This window comes from Mauremys reevesii, linkage group 21 (assembly GCF_016161935.1).
Source record: "Mauremys reevesii isolate NIE-2019 linkage group 21, ASM1616193v1, whole genome shotgun sequence".
In the NCBI taxonomy this organism is placed as follows: Eukaryota; Metazoa; Chordata; order Testudines; family Geoemydidae; genus Mauremys; species Mauremys reevesii.
In genome coordinates, this window is record NC_052643.1 from 12,050,762 (window position 1) to 12,073,562 (window position 22,801).

The following is a 22,801-nucleotide window of genomic DNA, read 5'->3' on the forward strand; positions in this document are numbered from 1 at the left end:
GATCATCATGGGTGCAATTCCAGCTTTCGGGGCAATGGTGGGAGCTCAGGGATTTTGGCCATCCTGTCGTCTAACCATGATGGGTAGGTGAAAGTGCAGCCTCCTAGATATTAAGGCCCGAAGAGACCATTGCAGTCATCCAGTCTTGCCTCCTGCATAGCAGGCCAGAGATTTCATCCCGCAAACCCTTGAATCTAGCCCACCTTGTGGTAGAACTAGAGCAGGGGTAGGCAACCTATGGCATGCATGCCAAAGGCAACACGCAAGCTGATTTTCAGTGGCACTCACACTGCCCAGGTCCTGGCCACCAGTCCGGAGAGCTCTGCATTTTAATTTAATTTTAAATGAAGCTTCTTAAATATTTTAAAAACCTTATGTACTTTACATACAATAGTTTAGTTATATATTATAGACTTATAGAAAGAGACCTTCTAAAAACATTAAAATGTATTACTGGCACGCGAGACCTTAAATCAGAGTGAATAAATGAAGACTCGGCACAGCACTTCCGAAAGGTTGCCGACCCCTGAACTAGAGCATCTCTCTTAGAAATACATCCAATCTTGATCTAAAGCTTCTGGAGGGATTACCACACCTCTAGAAATACAGTTCCACTGGTTGATTACCCTAACTGTTTTGTTTTTAAAAAAGCCCCTTATATCCAGGTTGAGCTTGGCTCGGTTCAATGTCCTGCCCCTGCTTTTTGTGGTGGGTGGTCTCCCCCACCTCCACCGGTGTGAGGGGAGTATGGAAGAGTAGATTTGCTAACACAGATGCAGTCTGAGAGTCAAGGTTAGAGCACAGGTCTTCAGAACCCCCAGTCTCTCTCTTGTGTGGGGGGTTCCTATAACTAACTTGTGTGTATGGTTAGGCAGCTAGTGTGTAATTCGTTGGTTCTAAGACCAGAAGGGATCATTGTGATCTAGTCTGACCTCCTGTCTAACACAGGCCAGAGGATGTCCCTGAACTCATTGCTGTTTGAACTACAGCATCTCTTTTAGATTATCATGCTAAGACTATCTCATCGCTACATTGTGCTTTCTCGTCTCTGCATCATGTCCACCTGTTGTCTATAGTCAGATACTTAGATTATGAGGCAAGGGACCATCTCTTTGTTATATGTTTGCCCAGTGCCCAGCCCAATTGAGCCTTGGCCTGTAAGTGATGCATATAATCACAGCATATGGAAAGATGAGCCGGCAGCCCCTTCAACGTTTGGTATTTTTAACTGCGAATTCATGTCATTCCAAACCCTGATGGGCATAAATGCTAAGAGGTCCTTGCCATCATGGGCAATATTCCTGCTGTTTGATGTTTACTCAGACATTATCTGCTGTACCTTTTTATTATGATAGGAATCCCATGAACATTTCTTACCACACTGGTTAGTACTTTATGCCCCGATTCAGCAAAGCAGCACTGAGCCCTTATTCTTCGCAGTTCTAGGCACGCGATGATTTAACTAGAACCATGATATTCTTCAGCCGCAATCCTCCCCATGCAAACACACACTGCTGTTGCACCAGCCAGCAGACAGCTGAAGTCTTACTGTAGAAAATGGAACCGAAACACATTCTTAATGTTACAAACATGCTTAAGTGTTTTCCTGAATAGGGGACTTAACACCTCTTCCAATTAAAAAAAAAAAAAATTCACTCTAAGTTTTATTCTTTTCCCTGCTGTGGTAACTTCTGCCAGGATACCTAAAATTAAAGTATAACTGACAAGAGATCCCTTTTGGAAAGGAAAACTCCTGCTGACTTCAGTGGGAATTTCATGCTATGCAGAGCATGTATGGCTGTGCGTCTTTGCCAGTTATAATAAACCTGGTTTGTATTTCTCAGTTCTGATGGGAGAAGAGAGGTGTTTATTTTATTCTCTCTGGGCTTTGTGCTGGCGTAATCTAGCCATACCACGATATCGGACGGGCGCTTTGTAAAATCAAATTTAAAATCATCTGCTGGAAAAAAACATTTGTTTTATTACCAATAATACCTGAGATTGTTAAAAGTGAAAGAAAGGTAAACAGTTGATTTGCTTGTTACTGTTTAGCATGGGGGGAGAGGGGGTTAGTTTTTTTTATTTATATGTTAGTCTCTCCTTGGAGATCCAGCGAAGTCAGTTTCACTCTTACACAGAGAGAGGAAATTCCACATCAGAGTCAGGAGTCCTCATCTTTGACATGCCACTCCCACCCCACGAAAAACACCACCCACTGAGGGGCCTCAGTGGTACAGCCTTAATGCTGTAATGTCTGCGGCCTCTAAAACAACCACATTCATTGGATTATTGATTGATTGATTTTTTTTCTGTTAAAGTGAAAATGTGTCTATTGGACCCAGGTGTTATAAAAGCTTGTTTTTTTTTTTTTTTACAGAATTTAAGTGTTTGGCTAAAATTAAGCTGACGCTGTCCATTTGGCGAAATAAACACACTTCCCTAGTCTTTTGTTTAAATGTCAGTATATACCCAGAGTGTGATTGTTTAACTTTGCTCCAGATGGAAGGAATGATGCCGTAATTTAGTATCCTTATGCAGCCTCATCCAAATATCCTCCTTATACTTCATTGCCCTTCCGTTATTTTATCGGGGTTGTTTTGTATCATTTTAAATTTGAGAAATGTTTATCTACACAAATGCTAGGGATCTGCCCCTGTTTTAAAGAGGACGTCACTAGATCAAATTGAAAATAATTAAAAAAGATTTTAGGAAACATTAAGAACAATAGAAATGTTTCCAGTATTTTAAATTCCAGTGCGACATTTTCTTAAGCAAAAATAAACGTTTTCCCTGTAATGTTTGCAACCTGGTGCTTGAAAGTGAAATTGACAGTAGTGCTGCTAGAGCCAAAAGTGAAACTGACTATTCTAACTTCAACCTGAAGGCTGAGACCAACACGGAAAGGAAATGAACCCTGAAATAGTGACCAGTCAATGAGGGGTGTGACTCTGTTCCTGACAGCAGTAGTAAAAATTCCCCGGGCGTCCACTAGAACAGCACCACCTTTGTGAAGAGCACTGAGAGAGACAGATGAAAAGGGCTGTGTAAAGTCCAAATATTCTTTGTTCGTTCTCTGGGGAGCTCTCATCTGAGCCCATCCCTCCCCTAGGTGGTTAGGATCAGCAGGTTAAATGGAAATCATTCCTGGTCCCTAGGTCAAGAACCGGTCAGTTTCTGAGCATCACTTGTGTTTGATTAATTGAGCTGGAGTCTGAAATAATTGTCTCTGTAATACAGCATTACCTCTCCCTCTCTCTGCTGCACAGCAGTTCCTGGTGGTGCACATAGGCTAGCGGGAATGTAGCTGAGTGTTTGTGCCCCAGGGAGCGGCTGAAGGAGAACTGCCTCCCCAGTGCACCTCCTCCCCTCCCCCCAACCCCCTTCTGAGCATGCATCGGTCAATGGCGCAGCTGCGCGGGGCCATGACTGTAATGGGAAATCAGACGGAGCATCAGTTATTGATTGGAGTGACTCCTAAACTGTAACGATGGGGGCAGGGTGGATTAAACGTATAGGTCCCAACCTCTGCTCAGCCATCCCTTCCCCCGCCACAATCTCCCTTTGTTCCCAGAATTAACCGCTGTGGGCCCGGGCAAAGGGGCACCGCTCTCATCTCCCAGCTCACCGCTTCCTGAACCTTGCTCCTGGGCTCGGGGCTGGGCGTGACTGAGGTTGGTGATTTCTATCTGTGCCCCCGGAAGCCTTGATGCAGAGGTCTCTCTCCGGTGTCGAATCAGCAGGGTAGGGCGTGTTCTCGGCTGACACAAAGGGGAGATTTCCCAGTGTCTGACTCTCCCCGCTGCGTGGGGAGGCAAGGGTGAAGGAAACAAGCCCAGCTCGGTTGGGTGCTGCTGGCTCAGTGCCGTTGCCCTCATGCATCTTTCAGTGCCCCTGCTCCCCCCATTCCAGCTGTGTCCTCGCATGTTCCTGGCCGCACAAGGGGAGCGGACACCGTCAGGCCCTGCTATCTCGCTCTAAATAATTCACCAGGCCTCATCCCAGACATAACAGAGAAGGAGATGGGGGCAGTGGGGGCCTGGTGCTGCCTTGGTCGCAGCACAACATGGCTAGAGAAGCAGAGAGTGGGATGCAGAACACAGAGGCCTGGACAACACCCCCATCCCCACCTTTGTGATACGGCTCATCTCCAGTGGATTGGGTTGGGGTGATCCGAGGAGAAGGCCTCAGTCTGCAAATGCAATGAGCTCCTAAAGCCTATAGGATCCTGCTGCCCTGCCCCCGCCTCTCCAAGTGCCTGCAGGGGCTTCGGCTGTCGCTGCTGGGCTCTTCTTGGAGGGGACTTGGGTGCCTGCCTGCTCTCGTCCCCAGACTGCCATCTGTAATGGGCCCTTCTGTAAGGGGAGGTGGAGGGAAGGGATGAGGTGCCCCTGTCCATCCCCTTCTAGTGGCGGACTGGGTCAAGTAGTGAGGTTTCCATTCCATCCCTTGTCGGGGGGAGGGAATCTCCCTAGGCCCTTTGACCCTTGCCCTCAGGAAATCTTCCCTCATATTCAGCCTACACTTTATGCTCTCAACTTCACCCCATCTCACCTCCTTCCCCCTTGGATTAGCTCCTCCCCCTCCTTGGTGTGCTATGGCCTCTGACTTCCTCAAGTGAAAGGATGGCTCAGTGGTAGGGAACCAGCCTGGGAGTCAAGAGACCCAGGTTCAATTCCCTCCTCTGACACAGACTTGCTGTGTGACCTTGGGTATGTCACTTAGCCTCCCTGTGTTTCAGTTCCCCATCAGTAAAATGGGGCTAGCCGCAGTGCCCTGCCTCCTGGAGTGCTGTGAGGCTCTAAGTACCTTAGACTCTGAGGTGCTCAGGCAGCATGGTAACGAGGGGCCATAGAAGCAATTGTTTTTCTCCTCATTAGCTGGGTTTGTCCGGTCTGAACGCCAAGGCGTGGGCAGTGTGGAATGTAGTGAAGATGCTACTGTGCGAGTGGGAAAGCTTCACCCGTCGGGACAGTGCAGCCACCTCTGTGAGAAGCGGCGCTTAGGTCGACCCCCTTCCACAGTGCTCCCTGACTGAGCTGGCCAGGGGGAGTCAGAGATGCACTCACCCCCTAAGCTCACCACGGACCAGGGTCAGTTTCTGGCCCAGGGCGTAGCTGGAATTTGCAGCTCACAGCAGGGCTCTCTCCTCAGCCTCCTGTTCTCCTCTCAGCACCATCGCTGCTGCTGGCTTTTTCTCCCAGGCTTTGTAGTTTGTGTCGCTGCAACGCACCAGAGCTTTGGAGAGCTGCAGATCTAGTGGGGACAGGCAGGAGTCCTGGGTCCTGGGAAAGATGTGGATGAATTGGAGGGAGTCCAGAGGAGAGCAACAGACATGAGAAAAAGGTTGATAAAACCTGACCCAGGAGGAAAGGTTAAAAAAAGGGCATGTTTAGTCTTGAGAAAAGAGGACTGGATGGGGGGACCTGATAACAGTCTCTGAATATGTTAAGGGCTGTTATAAAGAGGATGCTGATCAATTGTTCTCCATGTCCACTGAAGACAGGACAAGAAGTAATGGGCTTAATCTAAAGCAAGGGAGATTTAGGTGAGATGTTAGGAAAAACGTTAACTCTATGTTATGTGCCCAGCAGTCGTTGCCAGCAGAGCCTACCGCCTCGCTCCTCATCACCCCTCACGTTCTGCCCGCAGGTAGCTGACTGAAACCTGCTCGAGGTTTGCTCTGCATCCCCGCATCTGTCTGGTGCTCTGGCTTCTTCTCTTTGCCTTTCGAGCCAAGACAGTTCTCCCCTCTCCCTTCTGAGTGGCAGCTTGATTATGCACTACACGCTTACACTTCTGCTCCGAGAGGCAGAGTGGGGTGGGGCTGGATAAAGCCCCACTTGTCCTGCATTTCATATTCACACGCTGTCTATCGGCTCTTGCACCCTCTAATCTTGGAGCTAAACAGACTCATCTGCATTTAAAAAAAAAAAGAGGGAGAGAGAGAGAGCGAGTGAGAGCAGCAGCAAGGGAAAGAGTGAGAGAGACGATCCACAGAGCTTCATAAAAATGATAAATTGCTTTTAGATATTGGGTAGGAGAGAAAGCGAGTTCTTTTTTTATTTGACGATATTAGTCGCTTAGTGGCGCATTGTTGCTGTGCATATGAGCTCAAAATCTCAAAGCAGTCAAAGCCAAGCGGCCGGGAATTGAAGTGTAAATGAGCCACTGCCAGGCTTTTCATTTTGCCTTTTATGATTTCTCTCTCTCTAGTATGTAGGTCAGTCTCCATGTTTAACGTATATGGTGTATGTGTATGTGGGGTGGACGCGTGTGTAGTGAGTGCAGTGTGTCTGGGTAGTGAGAGCCGTTTATACGGTGCAGGGTGGGGGTGTGTAATACATGTAGGCTTGGAAAGTGTAGACTTTTATCGGTAAATGTCTATACACATCAGTTTCACTGTACATACGCAAACCAACAAAAAATCGTTTCCATCCGTAATGATCCGAATTTCAGCGAGGCAAAGTAAGAAAAGGCTGCTTGAGAACTTACGAGAGTTTGATTCAAGGATATTGACTTTGTCTATTTTGACATGCGATGTTAACAATTTGTGCTTTAGCGGTGATCTGTTTGGAATCTCAGCATCTACTGTCATTACATTATTATTTCTGTTTACCGCTGTTCAACATCCCCCCCCCCCCCATAATTTCCCATAAGTGTGGACATTTAAATAGATAAAAATAGTAAAAATGCTTTAAAAAACATCATTGAAATTATTTAAAAAAAAAGAAAAGAATTCTGCCAAGCCTAAGTATGGGCAGGATATGTGTCTGTAATGTAAATATAGTGGGTGTGTGCATGTATGTGATAGATCAGCGGTTCTCAAACTGTGAGTCGGCCTGATTGTGGCTTCAGCCCTGGGTGGCTGGGCTCAGGTTACAGGCCCCCTGCCTGGGGGGCTTCGGCTCTGGCCCACCCGCCCAGGGTGGTGGGACTCGGGCAGGCTTAGGTCCCCCCTCCCAGGGTTGTGTAGTAATTTTTGTTGTCAGAAGGGGGTCCCGATGCAATGAAGTGTGAGAACCCCTGTGATAGATATGTGGTGAATAGTATATGCCGTGAATTTGTGTGTAGTGTGCGTGCATGCGTGGTATATGTGGTGTGCGCTCTGTGTGATTGTGCAGTGAAAGGGTGTGCTTTGGATGTGTGTGCACAGTGGCTGTGTATGTGGAGGGTATTGTTCTGCACCGGTCAGTGACATTCTCAGGAGCGGTCCGAGTGCTCTGTCCTCTCTTCCCACTGCTGCGATTGTGCTTTGCTCACAAATCCTACCTGCATACGGCTGAGTTTGCGTGTACCTGTCCCCCCCTCCACCCCTGCGCCTCAGCCAACTTAAAAATTACCTTTCCTGTTACATTAGCAATTCAGATGCCGATCTGGTCTGTGCTGGCTGCTCTGATTACTGTGTGTGATAAAGAGATTTGTGCATCTCCTATTAGAAAGACACAAGCCCTCAGCCATGTGATCCTGGTAGATTTGCATAAATTGCAATGTATAAAGAGTGTGTGTGTGTTTTCTATCCCCACGCTGAATAGAGTTACAAGGTGAAGACATTTTTTTTTCTTTTGCTCTCAGGTTTTTATTTTAATGGCCTTTCTCTCTTACTTGAACAGGTGTCAGTAAATGCTGTTGGGGAGGAGGGCTCGGGAAGGTTTCATCCCAGCCATCCTGTCAGAAGGGGTGCGGTCATTGTGAATACTTTAGGGGTGGGGATCAGAGGCGGTTCATCCATCTACCTCAGTTGGAGGGGCCAAGAATCTCTCCATGACCTGGTTAATTTCACCCGCCCTGCCCTCAGGGCCACCTGTTGTCTCATTGTATCACAGTAGGGGCATTGTTGAGCCCTGTTGTGGTAGGTGCCATAGTGCACAGAGTAAGTGAGAGTCTCTCCCCCAAAGAGCTTATGCTCTAAACAGACCAGACAAGACAAAAGATGGGCGAGGGAGAGAGGCCCCGGGAAGGGAAGTGATTTGCCCAAGGTCACACCACTGGGCAGTGGCAGAGCTGGGAACGGAACCCAGCTCTCCGAACGCCCAGTCCCTTTCCTCTAGACCAGGCTGCCTCCCGGCTGACTGAGTTTGCTTTCACCCAGTACCCCCCCCGGCTCTCTCTGGGGCTGGAGTCCTGTGTGGGATGGAGGGCACAGAGCTCCATGGCTGTTTCTTTCCTGTGACACTATCTAGGGTGAAACCTGCCTTAACTGACCTCTCAAGGCCCCTTTCATAGGTGCCGACTCCGTGGGTGCTCTGGGGCTGGAGCACCCACAGGGATAAAATGGTGGGTGCTGAGCACCCACCATCAGCTTCCCTCCCCCCCCCCCCCCCCGCAGTGTTTCCTGTCCGACGGCAGGCCCTGCCAATCAGCGCCTCCCCCTCCCTCCCTGCTCCTCCCGCCTGCCGCAATCAGCTGTTTCATGGAGTGCAGGAGGTGCTGGAGAGAAGGGGGGTGGAACGAGGGGGTGGAATGGGGCAGGAGGAGGCGGGGTAGGGGTGGGAAGAGGTAGGGCAGAGATGGGCCATGGAGGAAGGGGTGGAGTGGGGGCAGGGTCTGGGGCAGAGCCCGGGGGTCGAGCACAGCCCAGCACATTGGAAAGTTGGCACCTGTGGCACCTTTGCAGAGACGGGCATCCCAAGGAGAGTGCGGGAGACTTGCCCTGTGTCTGTCCGGGGGACTCGGTGGAGGGGGCAGACGGCAGGAGGTGGGACCTTTGTGTGCAGCTTTTGCCGTACGTAAGCGGGTGCCAACATGGCGTGTCACGCTCCTCTTCGCCACCAGCCGCCACGTCTCGCTGCCCGTGAGCCCTGCAGGGTGGAGCCCCTTTGGGAGCAGGTATCTGGGAGGGGAATGGGACAATCAGCCCCTAAACCCAGACGGATGCGCCCAGTGGCGCGCTGACCACCTGTGCCGTTTCGCCCACTGCCCAACACGGGTGTGGGAAGGGAACTGTGGCCGGCTGAGGCAGGTCATGCAAGTGCAGAGGGGCGGGTGGAGAGCGGGGGCCGGACCCTGAGCCGTGGGAGGGATCCTGAACCCTGGCTTCCTAGGGATGTGCAGCGTCTGGGCTGCTCCGGCTGTGTGTGTGAGGAAGGCGCCGTGAGACTGTGAAGCCCCCTCCCTTTGGGGCGCCCGTTGGCAGGGGGTTACTGTACCTGGGCCTGATCCAAAGCCCTTGGAGGCCCGTGGAAAGACTCCCATTGGCATCAGCTCCGTGTAAGATGGTAGGAGCCGCTGAGAGGCAGCTGCTCAGGAGGGCAGGCAGATGTGCAGGGAAAGGCCCCAAGGCTGGAGGGTGGGTCTCCCACACAGTGCAGAGGCAGGAGATCTGCTTGTTAATATCGCGGCACGCTCCTGCTCCCATCCTGGCCTGCGGCCGCGAGGGCAGGATCTGGCCCGTACTGGCGCACTTCAGGCATTGTATAAATAACTACGCTTGCGACGGCTTTGTTCTTGCAGCCGCCTCACTGGCGGCTGCGTGTCCCCTTGCAGCTTGTCTGTCTTGGTCTCTTGAGTGCAAGCTCCTGGGGGCTGTCTTGATCCCTGGGTTTTGTGTTCAGTTTGCTGAGCCCAGGAGTGCTGAACAGAGAAAATAATGCTCAGAGGTTCGCGAAGAGAATAACGACACCATCTTGCATCCCCATATGGCAGATGGCGATTATCATCATGTGGGGAAACTGAGGCACGCTGTTTGCTCAAACTTATACAGTGAGGCTGTGGCAGTCAGGAACAGCATGCAGGAGTGTGGGCTCTTAGTCCTTCCTGGTTCCTATTAGATAAACTCCCTCCTACACTCCGGCATGGAACCCAGGAATCCGGGCTGCTGTGACTTACAAAACAAGGGGAGTGAGGTTCTGTCTCTGGATAAGCAGCCTAGGCTGACCTGGCCTCTTTCTGCTCTGTCCCCTGCAGTGTGCCGAGGAATGCTGTGCGGATTCGGAGCCATATGCGAGAGGAGCACCACCAACTCCTCCCAGGCCTCCTGTGTCTGCAAGAAGACTACCTGCCCGGTGGTGGTGGCCCCCGTCTGTGGCTCGGACTATTCCACCTACAGCAACGAGTGCGAGCTGGAGAAAGCCCAGTGCAACCAGCAGAGGCGGATCAAAGTCATCAGCAAGGGGGCATGCGGTGAGTAGAGCCAGGACACACTCGAGCCCCGGCAAGGCGAGACTCCTTAACCTAGGTGGTTTCGGAGAGTCGCCGTGCACCATTCAAGAGCGGCTGTGCAGGGCCGCCCAGAGTGTTCAGGGGACCTGGAGTCTTTGGCGCTGGGGGTCCTTCCATTCCGGGTCTTCGGGGCACTTCGGTGGCGGGTCCCGGAGCGAGTGAAGGACCCGCCGCCGAAGACCCGGAGCGGAAGAAGCTCCGGGTCTTCGGCAGCGGGTCCTTCACTCGATCCAGGTGTGTTCGGTGAAGGACCCTACCGCCGAAGACCCGCTGAAAACTCTCATGGGGGCCCCTGTGGGGCCCGGGGCAAATTGCCCCACTTGCCCTCCCCTCTGGAAGAAAATGTCCCTGGTTCTCTCCATCTCTTTTCCAGCCCTGCCTGTAACACTCCTCAGCCACAGGGCTCTAAGCCCTTTCAAACGTCATTATCTTCATTTAGCAGACAGGCAAACCGAGGTACAGGGAGGTGAAGTAACTTGGCCAGGGTCATGCAGTCGCTCAGTGGCAGAACCAGGAACAGAACTCATCTAAGGCCAGGATTCTAGCCACTAGGCAACACTGCCTCCAGAAGCGAGAGCCATTCACCTGCTCTGGAGAGAGAGTGTGACAGATTAGCCTCCCCCACACATCTAAGTGAGCCCCTGCCTCGGGGATGGAGATTTTTCCAGGAGGCCGGGTGAGGGAGGCTAATAAAGGCCTTTCCCTGGGCTGGCATGCACCAGCTGCGAGCAAGGAGCTGTGTAAATGAGCCCCCCGTCTCCTCGTCTCAGAGTAAATTAACTTGACCTTTCCCGAGCGTGGCGCTCCGGCTCACAATAAATCTGCTCCCGGCATTCCTGCCAGGGGCCCGCGTCAGAGGCGAGAGTGCGCCGAGTGATTTATTTAAAATAATAATCATAAAAAAAGTGACAAATTAAAAAAAAAAAAAAGGAAAAAGCTGACAAATAAATTTGGACCCATCCCTGTCAGCGAGGAAATTGCTCCTTGAGCTCTTCCTCCAATTACATTGTGCTGGCGGTACCTTGAGGACCTCTGTTTTGCTTGTTTGCTGGAGCCAGAGTCTCCCAGAGCTCGGGCTTGGAAGAGAGCTCACAGTGCGGGGAGCCCAGGGGAGTTGGGAGCGGGAGGCTGGGAACTAGAGATTTGTCTGAAGCGCCAGCTGGCTGGGCGAGGGCTTCCCCTTCTTTGTCTCCCCTGGATCTAGGGGCTGAGTCTGCAAACGGCTGAGCACCCTCCACCCCTGTTGATTTCAGGAATGGATGGGCAGCATCTTGCAACGTCCCTACAGGCCTGATCCAAAGTCCAGTTGAAGCCAATGGCAAGACGTTGGTTGACGTCGGTCGGCTTTGGGGCAGTCCCCGCAGGATTGAGCCTGGGAGAGGCTGAGCAGTCAGGCCTGGATCCAGCCAAGCCCTGAGGCAAATGCTTCGCTTTACGCACGTGAGCACCTACGTTGAGTCCAGCGGCATTACTCACCTGCAGAAAGCGAAGCGCGTGCTTCAGTGCTTTGGCTGGATCAGGTGCTCGGACCCCGCATCAGCATGCCGGGTTCACACATGGACGGTGGCGCGCAACCTTTCCAGGCTGCTATACCCCGTTCAGGAGTCTGATTGGTCTTGCGTACCCTCAAGTCTCTTAAAAACTAGACTATTTGCTTACAAAATCGGACATAAAATACGTAAGTGTCACAGCGCACTGGTCCTGACAAATTGCTCCCTTTCTCATTTTTATCATATCATTCTAAAATAAATCAATTGGAACATAAATATCGTACTTACATTTCAGTATATAGAGCCGTATAAACATTGTCTGTATGAAATTGTAGCTTGGACTGACTTCACTAGTGCTTTTTATGTAGCCTGTTGTAAAACTAGGCAAATATCTAGATGAGCTGATGTTCCCCCGGAAGCCCTCTGCGTGCCCTCAGGGGTACACGTATCCCTGGTTGAGAACTGGTCACCATATGATATGTCAAGAGTGCGTAGCACACACATCATGAACCAGGCATGACCCTTGCATGTTCCCGATGTGAGGCCTTGAATAACTGATCCTGGCTTCACCTCTCTGTGATCACGTGGTCGCCAAAAGCTTTGGTGGGGCGATAAAATCGCCAGTGACACTCGTATGCTGCTCAGCCAGCCAGCCCATCTTAAGGATCTAGCTAGATTTCAGGCAGGGGGCACACGATCTGCAAGAAGGCGACGCCACTGTGGGATTTGCCTGGATTCGGATGTTGGTGGCGATCACCTGCCTGCGTCCCTTGTGCTCATGCAGGGATAGGTTAGGACCTCGCGTTGCCAGAGCAGCGTGGGGAGCTGAAATGCAAACATCCCCTGCACCGGCCCTGTTGGAGCTGGGCTGGATGTTGGCCCTTGCTGCTCTGCCTTCCACCTGGTATCCGACTCGCCACCTGCAGACCCCAGGGCGCTGAGGGCAGGATGATTTGAGTGAAAGCCCTGAAGTTAACACGGAGCTGTCCGGGCTGCTGCTGGCCGAAGGCCTCGCTGAGCAAGGAACGTGCAGTCCAGGATGCCCTGTGCTGCGGCTGCCCTGGAAAGGGAGCCATTGTCCTTAACTGGGCAGCGGGGAAGGCTCTTGCCCACCCATTGCCGCCTTCTGAGACCTGCCCACGTGTGGTGGGGGAGGCGGTGAGGAGAGGAGTAGGATGGACCGTGAAGGGATGTGGGGCCGGGGCCGTGCCGCGTTCACGCAGCAGCGCCATGTCTCGTCTCTCCCCAGGTTCCAAGGACCCCTGCGCAGAGGTGACGTGCAGCTTCGGCAGCACCTGCGCCCGCTCCACGGACGGCCAGTCGGCCAAGTGCATCTGCCCGGCCTCGTGCGGCGGCGCGGCCGAGAGCACGGTGTGCGGCAGCGATGGCAAGGACTACCGCAGCGAGTGCCTGCTCAACAAGCACGCCTGCGACAAGCAGGAAAACGTCTTCAAGAAGTTGGACGGGCCCTGCGGTGAGTCACCCGCCCGCGCCAGGGGAGCCCGCCAGCTCCAGGTCGGGGGGCAGGGGGGAGGGAGGTACTTCTGAAGGTCCTTCCCACTCCACACTGGGCCAGGCCTCCAAGCTGCAGGGAGGAGTGTGTGCTGGGCTCTAACTGGGCATTAAAGCACCGGGAGAAAGCCTAGAGCCGCAGGCTGGCAGTGGGCTAACACAGCTGCGTCTGGTGGCCTGAGCCCCCTTCAGTTTTACCAGTGTCGGGAACCAGCAGGAAATGCTCCAGCATTCAGGCCTGACCCCCTGGGAAATGCTGGGAGCGGGATTCAGGCCACCACATGGTAAAGGCCAAAGCACCGTGGGGCGAGTCCTTTCTTTTGGGGCTTCGGAGATCGGTCTAAGCAGCGGAGAACAGGAAAAGCCCTGCGCAAAACCATCGCGCCCAGCGTCCAGCCTGTTTGGCCACACCCTGCCCCCTGAAGTTACTGCCCCTGGGCCCTCTGTTCCTTTCCAAGGGCTTGTCGGGGGGCAGCCTGGCACCGGGGCTGGGAGGAGGGGGTACCTGACTGGTGCTTTCCATCATACTAAGGAAATGGGGTCTGGGCAGCAGGAAACCGCTCCCTACTGTGCGAGTTGGGACGCGGAGAAGCCCAGTTTCCAGCTGAGACTGTAGCTTCCCTAGGAGCACCCGAGGACCAGAGCCAGGACAGTGGGTTCCCTAGAGCAGGGGTTGGTGGCTCCCCAGTACAAGAGCTGGGACAATGGTTTATACTGGAGCAGCTCCTCTTTCTCCCCTGCGCATGCTCCGTCCATCTGGCTTGGGAAGGAGTCAGTCTTCACAGCAGTTCATACGGAGCTTCAGCCCCTAGTGTCTGGCCACACACGCGTCTCGCTAATGATCTGAAAAGCGGCCGCAGCCTCTGATGCCCCTTCTCCCCCCTGCCCTGAATTGGCTGCAGGCCTCTCCTGCCAAACCACATCTCTAGCAGCCAAGGTCGCAGGCCTTGAAGAAACAGGCCACTTCCCCTAATGAAAGGAACCCATCAGTCACGCAGCGTGACACCGATCCCCGGGGAGTATGCCTAGCCCTGTCACTGCCCAGGACGGCTTCCGTCGCGTTCAATTACTGCTGTGAAGCTTTGTAATTAAAAGTGACCGTATTAATTAGGAAAAGCACCGGGTTGGTAAGGACACGTGCCAGATACCCCGTCTGTAATTGGGGCAGGGGGAGGCTAGACACCCGGAGAGCTGTTCATTTTTGCAGTCCACCAAGTTGCCGTGATGTCACAAAATCACCTCAAGCCGGGGCAGGGTGTGTGTGTGTCTGGGAGCTCGGAGGGGCCAGGGAGCACTCTCCAGACGGCACCTGGAAGCTGTGTTCGGTTCTGGACAGCTGAGCATTCGGAGGAGCTTGCGAAATGGCAGGGGATTCAGAGAAGAGCAACACGCGCGATTAAAGGGCTGGAGGGGCTGGCGGAGGAGGAAAGAGAAGAACTAGGAGCCAGTGCGGCAAGGTCATGATTGACTTCGGCCCCCGCCAGTTCCCTGGCACTCAGCCCCTGGCAGGATTGAGCCCTAAAGGAGCAGACCTGTCTGCAGGTGCTTCAAGGTGTGTAAACACCCAGAGCAATTCAGGGTGGGTGAGAAGTAACACGATGCAATTGAGTGAAGTGAGCGTTCAGGCTGAGCACCGGGAACCGGTTCCTAACGGCGAAAGCTGCTGAGCGGTGAAACCAGTGTCCAGGGGCAGCGGGAGGCCATTTCAGCCCGGGAGAGGCAGGGTATTCGCAAATCTTTTTGTCACGTGAGCCACACCTGAACAGAGGGGTCTTGTTCCCCTGCCTGCGGTCCTAGAGTTAGTCCACACAGCTAAAAAACCCAGCAGCAGCGGCAGCGAGTCTCAGAGCTCGGGTCAGCTTGTGGGGCTCATGCAGCAGGAAATAGGTTACTACTGGGTTTCACCCCTTGTCATGCCGCAGCCTCGGGGGGTTGTAGGGCATGCAGGGATTTCAGTATGTTCCGATTAAAAGGGGAGAAAAATTCAGTCCTGTGTCTACAATTACGGCTGAAAATGCCTCGGTGCTGTCCAGGTATTTGCATTTGGCCAAAAAAAGAGAAAAGGAACTAAAAAGCCCAGGACTTGAGACAGGATTAGCATACGGATGGCCTCCGTTTTGCCCGTGTATTTAGTATGCTAATGTGAGCACGGATCAGCGGTGAAGGTGATCCGGATAAGCCCAGATTATGTCAGGGGGAAGGTAGCGTGTTGCCTGTCCTCAGGGATCTTCCCTCAAAGGCCTGGATTTCCCAACCCAGCCGCCCAGGGCAGGGAGCAGATGGGAAGGTTGTAAAACTGAGCAGGCCCCTGGGGAGCGAGTGCCCCCGGCAGCTCGGAGCACCTCAGGAACAGGTCAGACAGACGACGCCACCAGGGATGGTCAAGCTGACCTCAGCTGGGAGGCTGGATGCATGCGCTCTCCAGGTCCCTTCCAGTGTGGTTCTATGGTGTGTGTTGCCCGGGAGAGGACCCGTGGGCATATTAAGGAACTATGTTGGCCTGGCTCTAGAGGGAGTCCTGTCTGCCTTGGCTAAAAGGATAGAAGACTTCTCCCCAAGAAGGCCGGGGCTCTGACAGAGGAGCAGCTCTCCTGACCCATGGTGTGTTGGGGGCAAGGGGTTGGGAGGTTGAGCCTTGAGCTCCCAAAGCTCCTCTCTCAGTTGAAATAAGTTTGATCTCAGCCTTGTCTTAATGGCCATCTGGCCACAGAGCTTGAATATCCGTGGGCACAGCTGGCAGGAGGACTTAGAGCTGGGGTGTCAACAGGCGCTACAGCCAGGTGTGGATCAAGGGGCACCAGCAGAGTCACCAATTTTGGTTGGATGTGTTCCTGGAGGTTCCACCACAAGACATCATCTAATTCCTGGAGAGTCCAGGACAATCCTGGAGGGTTGCCAACCCTAGCTGTTTAAAGAGCGCTGCAGGCCAGGGTTCAGATGCATTGGCAGGGCTGTCTGGGGGAGGGTTAGACCATCCTTGCTCACCTTGGTGCTACTCAAGTCTCACTTGCTTCTGCACATATTCCTGGCCATGAGTGACTGGGCCAGTGACTGTCTGGGCCGAACCCTCAGCCCCTGAATTTGTCAGCAAAGCTTTCTTGTCACCATGAATCCCCAGGCTCTCTCCATCTGGAGGCTGGGGCTTACTTCAACAGAGCCTTGCAGAGACCGAGAGAGAAGGGAGCACCGGTGCAGCTAAGAGCTGGACTGGGATGTGATGGGGCCAGGCTTAGAAAGGCCCGACCCTGCTGGGCGTGGACTGGCCCTGGAGATGACTGTGCCAGTCTGAGAGCCCCCCCTTTCCTTTGCCTTCCATTGTGTGTGCAGACCCTTGCAGGAGCACTCTCAACGACATGAACCGGGTTTGCCGGGTAAACCCCCGCACTCGCAGAGCAGACCTGCTCTCCCGGCCTGAAAACTGCCCTCCGAAGAGGGACCCGGTGTGTGGCGACGACGGGGTGACCTATGACAACGAGTGCGTCATGGGGCGGTCGGGCGCCATCCGGGGGCTGGAGATCCAGAAGGTGCGTTCGGGGCACTGCCAGCCTCAGGGTAAGTACCTCTCAGCGACGTGCCTGACAGCAGGGAGCCTGTTTTCTCCCCTGGGGTGCCCCGCCAGCGGGTGCTGCCTAGGGGAATGAGACACTCTCCTGCTCCAGCTAAACCTGCTGGACTTGGACAGGGAAGCTGCCCCTTCTCAGCCTATCCCCACCTTTGTCATCTGGCTCCACTGACCCCGCGAAGAATCCCGTGTTGGTCACTGCTAGAGCAGGGGCCGAGTGGGCCCAGACTGGGTAGGAAATCCAGTGTTCTGGTGGCCCTGGCACTAGGGGCGGAGGAGAAGACTCAATAATTCTGGAGGGTGGGGAGGGGACTATTGCTTCCGAATCTGCACGTCCGTCCATCAGCGGGAGCTGGGCTGTACCCAGGAGTATTGACCTGAACGCCCCTGAGCTTGGGCGGTTCAGATAAAATCGAACAGAGGCCTCAGGCTCTCTGAATTCCCCCAGCTGGTCCTTCCGCAGGGCTCCTGGGAGTAGCTCTGGGGATCAGAAGCCACCTTAGAGTGGAGCCAGCAAACGGCCGGGGAGCCTGAGCTTTTCCATAGGCTTGTGGTCGCCTCTTCCCAGTTCTCTTCCTTATAGCATGCGATAGATCCGTGGTCCTCAGCTATTCCTCCCCGGGCTCCCCTTGGCACCAGGCCCCCTCCCATTGCTGCACCCCCCCCAAGTTGGGTGCCAGCTAGCCCGACTCCTGCATCCCAGCCACAGGGTGTAAGCAGCGCCTCCCTCTTTCCGTTCCAGACAAGTGCCAGGCCGAGTGCAAGTTCAACGCCGTATGCCTCAACCGCCGCGGCACCGCCCGCTGCTCCTGCGACCGCATCACCTGCGACGGCGCCTACCGGCCCGTCTGTGCCAGGGACAGCCGGACCTACAGCAACGACTGCGAGCGCCAGAAGGCGGAGTGCCAGCAGAAAGCCGCCATCCCCGTGAAGCACGAGGGCCCTTGTGGTAAGCAGCACTGCAGCAGACCCATTTGTCCCCGTGCATCTCCCCGCACCTCCTTTGCTACCCACCCCCAGCAGGAAAATGCCCCACGGCCCTTCCTGCTTTCACACATAACAGGGCAGAGGAGGAGCCGTGCTGTCCCTGCGCCAGGGGTAAGTCGTGTCCATGTCCCTGTAGCCACTAGGCGGCCCCTGTTCCCCTTCATGACCTACAGCCCGGTAAGATCCATCCCCTCCTCTTCTTCTTCCTTTTGTCTGATCCCAAGCACCATCCGTCTCTCTACTCTCTCTCCGTCGCTGCCGTTTCTCTCTCCCTTTCTGCTCCAGTGTCGTCTGCGTCCGATGTGTCCTGTAACGGAGGGGGGAAAAGTGCTTTGAACAATAATAACGAGAAGCATCTTGAGTGTTCGGTCCATGTCCCCCATCCACCTGCTTCCTGCCAGGCACACACGCTGTATCACCCAACTCGGAAGCAGCTCTCATTGCCCATCCCGCCTCCTGGGGTAGTGCCAGTCTCCCAAGTCCCTTTCATTGCTCCCCCTGCCATGCTTTCCAGCCGTTCTCAGCTCTAGGTGCCCGCCATAAGGACCTCTTCCCAGTGCTGCTTCTCTCTGATGGTCTCGTCTGTGTCTGTCTCGTCTCTGGGTAGGAGCTGGGGGGGTCTTTCGACCTTCTGATGAAGGCTATTTTAAGACATCTGGGTTGTGGGATAGGATGGGGGCCTGGGTTTCTATGGCTGTGGAAGCTACCGGTTACGAAATTCAGCTGTTGCCCAGGAAACTGGATGGGCTAACCACAGTCAGCCCACTGACTGGGATCAATTGGAAGAATTGCTGATTTCAGGTTGGCTTTAATTTATTATAGAAAAAATACAGGTATATCCTCAAACTGCTCTTGTATCGTATCAAACCTTCTGAGAAGATTCTTAGATGAACCCCGCTTTTTCGGGACTGTTTGGCTGGCTTTGCGCTCCTGGTGTCAGAGTCTCAATATTACCAACCCTGGCAACTTAAAAATCATTTGTCAATCATCAGATTGGCATAATAGAGTCATGGGATATCTTTTTAAATCTATGCCTGGGGGGCTTTTCTGGTTGTTGAACCATTAGGAGTCACTTTTTCAAGTTTTTCTCTGCAACCACGAAAGCTAGAAACTTGCTTTTCTTTTTCGAGTGAGTGAATAGTTTCTCACATATTCACAGGATTCCAGGAGCTGGGGCTTTAGGTAAGACAGCAACTACTGCAAGACTTGCAATAAAATAGTGACAGTCAGCAGCCTTAGACTTTGTTTTCCTTCCCCAAGCTATATTCCTTCCTTCCCCCGTTGGGCTGCTTCTCAAGGTCCGTTCCTTGGGTTCCAAAGCCCATTGAAGAGAGTTGAAGTCTTTCTATTGATTCCAGTGGGCTTGGAATCAAACCCTAATATTTCAGCCCTTCTGAAAATCCAGCCCTATGTCTCTGTTAGGGTGTAAATCTGGAGCAGCTCTGCTAGCTTCAGTGGAATCACTCCAGATTTACACCACCATCAGTCAGAGCAGGATCTGGCAACATGTCATCTTGGCATGTCTATTCCTTGCTGGCTCCTGGAAACAAACGTTTGGCAGATTCTGCAATTCTTGTCTTGACCCTGCCCTGTCCCATATAGGGAAGCGTCTCTCCTCCTCCTGTTTCGATTCTCCTTCATTTGATGGCTTTCCCTTTCCTCCTCTCCCTGCAGGCCATGCAACCAGGCAGGAGAGCAGGCCCACACACTGTTCCTTTCAAGAGCATGTGCTCGTGGGATGGAAAGTAAATAAAATCTAGGGCGAGAGCTGAAGCAGAGTTTGATGCTTGCTCAGCCAAGACTTGGAGATCTCAGTCCATGCGACAGCTCAGTTCTGCCTCCTAGCAAATCACCATGCCATAGGCCTTCTCCTTCCACGTCAGTCCACTCCTTCCCTCAGCTGATGCCTGCCCTGTGCGATGTGAAGACTTCCGCCTCCAGGTCACCAGTTCAAACCCAGCGCCGGAACAGACCTGACCCGCGTAGAATGAGGTAGCGATCTCAGTGCAGTCTTTCCTAGGCACCCGTCCCCAGCACAAAAGCACGCTCACTGGCATGAGCTTCTCCTTTCTGGCAATCTGTCCATGGAGGCTGTAGTGCAGGCCAGGCCTTAGGGAGACATTGTGAGGTGACACTAAGCATGAGAGCTGAAGCAGAGTTGGATGCTTGGTCGGCCAAGACTTGGAGATTTCAGTCCGTGTGACAGCCCAGTTCTGCTCCAGAAGGGAGCTAGAGATCCAGGCTCTGTGTCCAGCAGCCTCTATAAAGAATCTCCTGTAGCTTCATTCTGCCCGAGTCCTGCCTCTTCTCCGCAGCGTGGGACGCTGCAGGGACATAGAGATGGGGTCCCGCCTGGTCAGGGTGGAGGCGCACTGGGGGAAAGTGTGGGGGAAGCCAGCTATGCGCTGTCTGTGCTGGACCTGCTCTGCAGAGACAGAGGCACTAAGGAAATACCTCCATGTGCCCCCACCCACCTGCATATCCCTATTACAATCCCTGATGTTCCCTTCTGTCTCCACTACAGGGAGCAAGGGGGAGGCCCCAGGGATCTAGCGCGTCCCTTCCCCTGGGAAGGCCCAGGTGGGGGCAGGGAATAGGAACCTCCCTGCAGAAATCTTGAGGCATCTCCTTTTACAGCAAGGCGGAAGCCGCCGAGTGGTACCAGCCCGAAGTGGGGGATTTAGGGAGCATGGATCCAGCCATATGCCCTGCTGTGCACATCAAAGCCCCTTTGGGGCTGCCTACAAACTCTCAAACTTCTGGAGGAAGATTGCCGCTGATGGCCAGCATCTAGGGAAGAAGATTTAGCATAACTAGAGCCTGTGGAGGGGAAGGAAATGAAAGGCAGCCTATTAACATGGCAACACGATGCTTTAATCTTTCACAGATACCTGCCTAATGAACTCTCAGCCCCGCTGCGCGCTTCTCCAGCAGCCGGGGAAGGAAACAAAGCCAGGCAAAATAGCCCAGTCTGCCCATCACGGATTATTTTTTTAAATTCCTTTCTGCTTTCAAACAAGGGTGGTAGGAGCTGAAAGCCGCCTCTAGGGGAGGGGAGATGGGATGAGGGGGTTAGGAATTTGGGAGAGGCAGGGTTTGATGGGGCTAGAGGAAAGGTCTCTGTAGTTGTGTCTGTCTGTTTTTTCCTCCTCCTTTTCTTTTTCTTTCTTTCTTTCTTTCTCTCTCTGTCTTTCTCTCTTTCTTTCTCTCTGTCTTGTGTTTTACAGCATTGCCTGTTTGGAGAAAGGACGTGCATCCGCACAGCACCCTACCGCTCCCAACCGGGATGTCTCTGCTCAGAGGTCTGCTTTCTACCCTTCTCCTTAGCCAAGGGTGTTCCCTAAGATGTCAGTCTCTCTCTTCCTCTCCCCCTCACTCTCGTCCTCCCCGGCCTTAGTTAAAAGCCCTTGGGATGGAAAGATTCCCACATTTTTTACCAATCCACCCACTTCCTGCCTGGAATGAAAGTGCCTTGCAGTGTAACTGGGTATTTTTAATGCTTGCTCCAGTTTGCATCTCCTTCTCTGAGATGGACGGGGGCTGGGGGGGGGGGGTGGCCACACAACTGCAGGCTCTGTTGTGGGCAGCTGCTGTTTTGCCTGACCGTCCGTGTGAACTGAGAACCCCGTTCTCTTTCTCAAGCCACCTGGGTGCCTCTTCCCGGCTGATGAGTCAATTCTAGCTGCTCCTGGTTGATTTTTCTGTTTGTCCTGCTCAGGCATGGTCGCGGACTCCTGGCTGCCCGAGATTGCCGTGCTTTCCCCCATCTCCCTTCTTAGCGCGCGTTTGTGCGTGCGTGCGTGTACGTGCCAGGCAGCCCAGGGCGTGGAAAGGAGTGAGCGTGCTGCATGGTGTCGCCCTGAACATGAAAACTGCCTGCCTGCCTCCCGATGCACGTTGCAACGTGCCGATTTTTAAATCCTCCTTCAGTCTGGCGAAGGAGCCTTCTCCTGTCTTGGGTTTCTCCCTGGGAACACACCAACATAGTGCCTTGGTAGATGGCAGCCCAGCCTGCTGGCAGCAGGATGCGTCAAAACTCCTTGGATGTTGCAAACACAGGCAGGGAGTGCAGTCGGTCAGAGCAGCGGACTCGGAGGCAGGTGTCTCAGGAGCCATTTACTCCTCCTCTTCCACTTGATAGATTTTCAAAAGAGCTCAGCTCCCCTCTGGGCACCGCAGTGGGTGGCCAGGTTTCTGCAAAGCGCAGAGTCACGTGATTGACAATATGGTCCCTTGAGAGATGGCCCCCCTGTAAATTGGAGATGTGGACTCTCAATGGTGGGAGGGGGGGGGAGTCATAATTACCTATTGATTGTTAGCACACTCTAAGGTCCTTGGATGGAAGGTGCTATGGAAGTGCCTGCTTCTGCTCCCATTGAAACCAATGGAAAAACACCTATTGACTTCAGTGGAGGTCCGGGGGGTGGGAGGGAAAAGCTGCCAGCCTGAGGGTCAAACTGCCAGGGGAACCTCGTTTGCTGCATCACTGCAGCTCTGAATTGCTCGAGGGCTGAGAAGTGTCAGAGCGGATGTGTCTCTCCGCTCCAGGCCTGAGATCCTCCCATCCAGCCGCTCCCCATCTAGCCTGATTGTGCCGGGCAGAGGCCGTTTCCCATGTCAGTGTGCTGCCCCTGCATGACTCCAGGGCACAGTTATGGGAAGCATGTCTTTAAAAACAAGAAAACCAAAGCAAGAGATGCCAGCAGGCCCACTGGCGCTGCAGAGAGGCACCGGCACCACATGGGAAAAGCTTGGAAACCATCTGGCTGCAGGAAGAATTGGAATGAGGGATGGATTGGGGGGCGAGTGAGTGTTAGAGATGAGAGAGAGAAGCCTTGGCTGACTCCTGCGGCCCAACCCTTCAATCCAGACCCCATTTGGCAGTTGTCTCCATTGCAGGCGGGGAATTGAGTGACACCCCAGACGTAGGGACCCTCTCTCATTGGGTCCCATGGCAGGGACTCCTCCATTCCTGCTCCTTCTCCACTGCTTGAGCCAGGAGCATCTTCCTGGGGCAAGCTTGGCTTCTTGACAGGCAGGATCTCTCCATGGTGCTGGTGGGAAGCATGCCCTGAAAGGCACACGCCTGGTC

The 22,801-nt window shown here is 53.6% G+C and overlaps 1 protein-coding gene across 6 annotated transcripts in view; it reads left to right on the plus strand.

Moving 5' to 3' along the window:
• Positions 1-22,801, plus strand: part of AGRN (agrin) — a 244,154-nt gene that overhangs the window by 164,328 nt on the left and 57,025 nt on the right. For all 6 annotated transcript variants that reach the window (XM_039509023.1, XM_039509025.1, XM_039509026.1 and 3 more), the window contains 4 exons: positions 9,904-10,119; positions 12,898-13,122; positions 16,488-16,712; positions 17,465-17,671. In XM_039509023.1, coding sequence (XP_039364957.1) covers positions 9,904-10,119; positions 12,898-13,122; positions 16,488-16,712; positions 17,465-17,671 — 873 coding nt within the window. The remainder of the gene's footprint in view (positions 1-9,903; positions 10,120-12,897; positions 13,123-16,487; positions 16,713-17,464; positions 17,672-22,801) is intronic.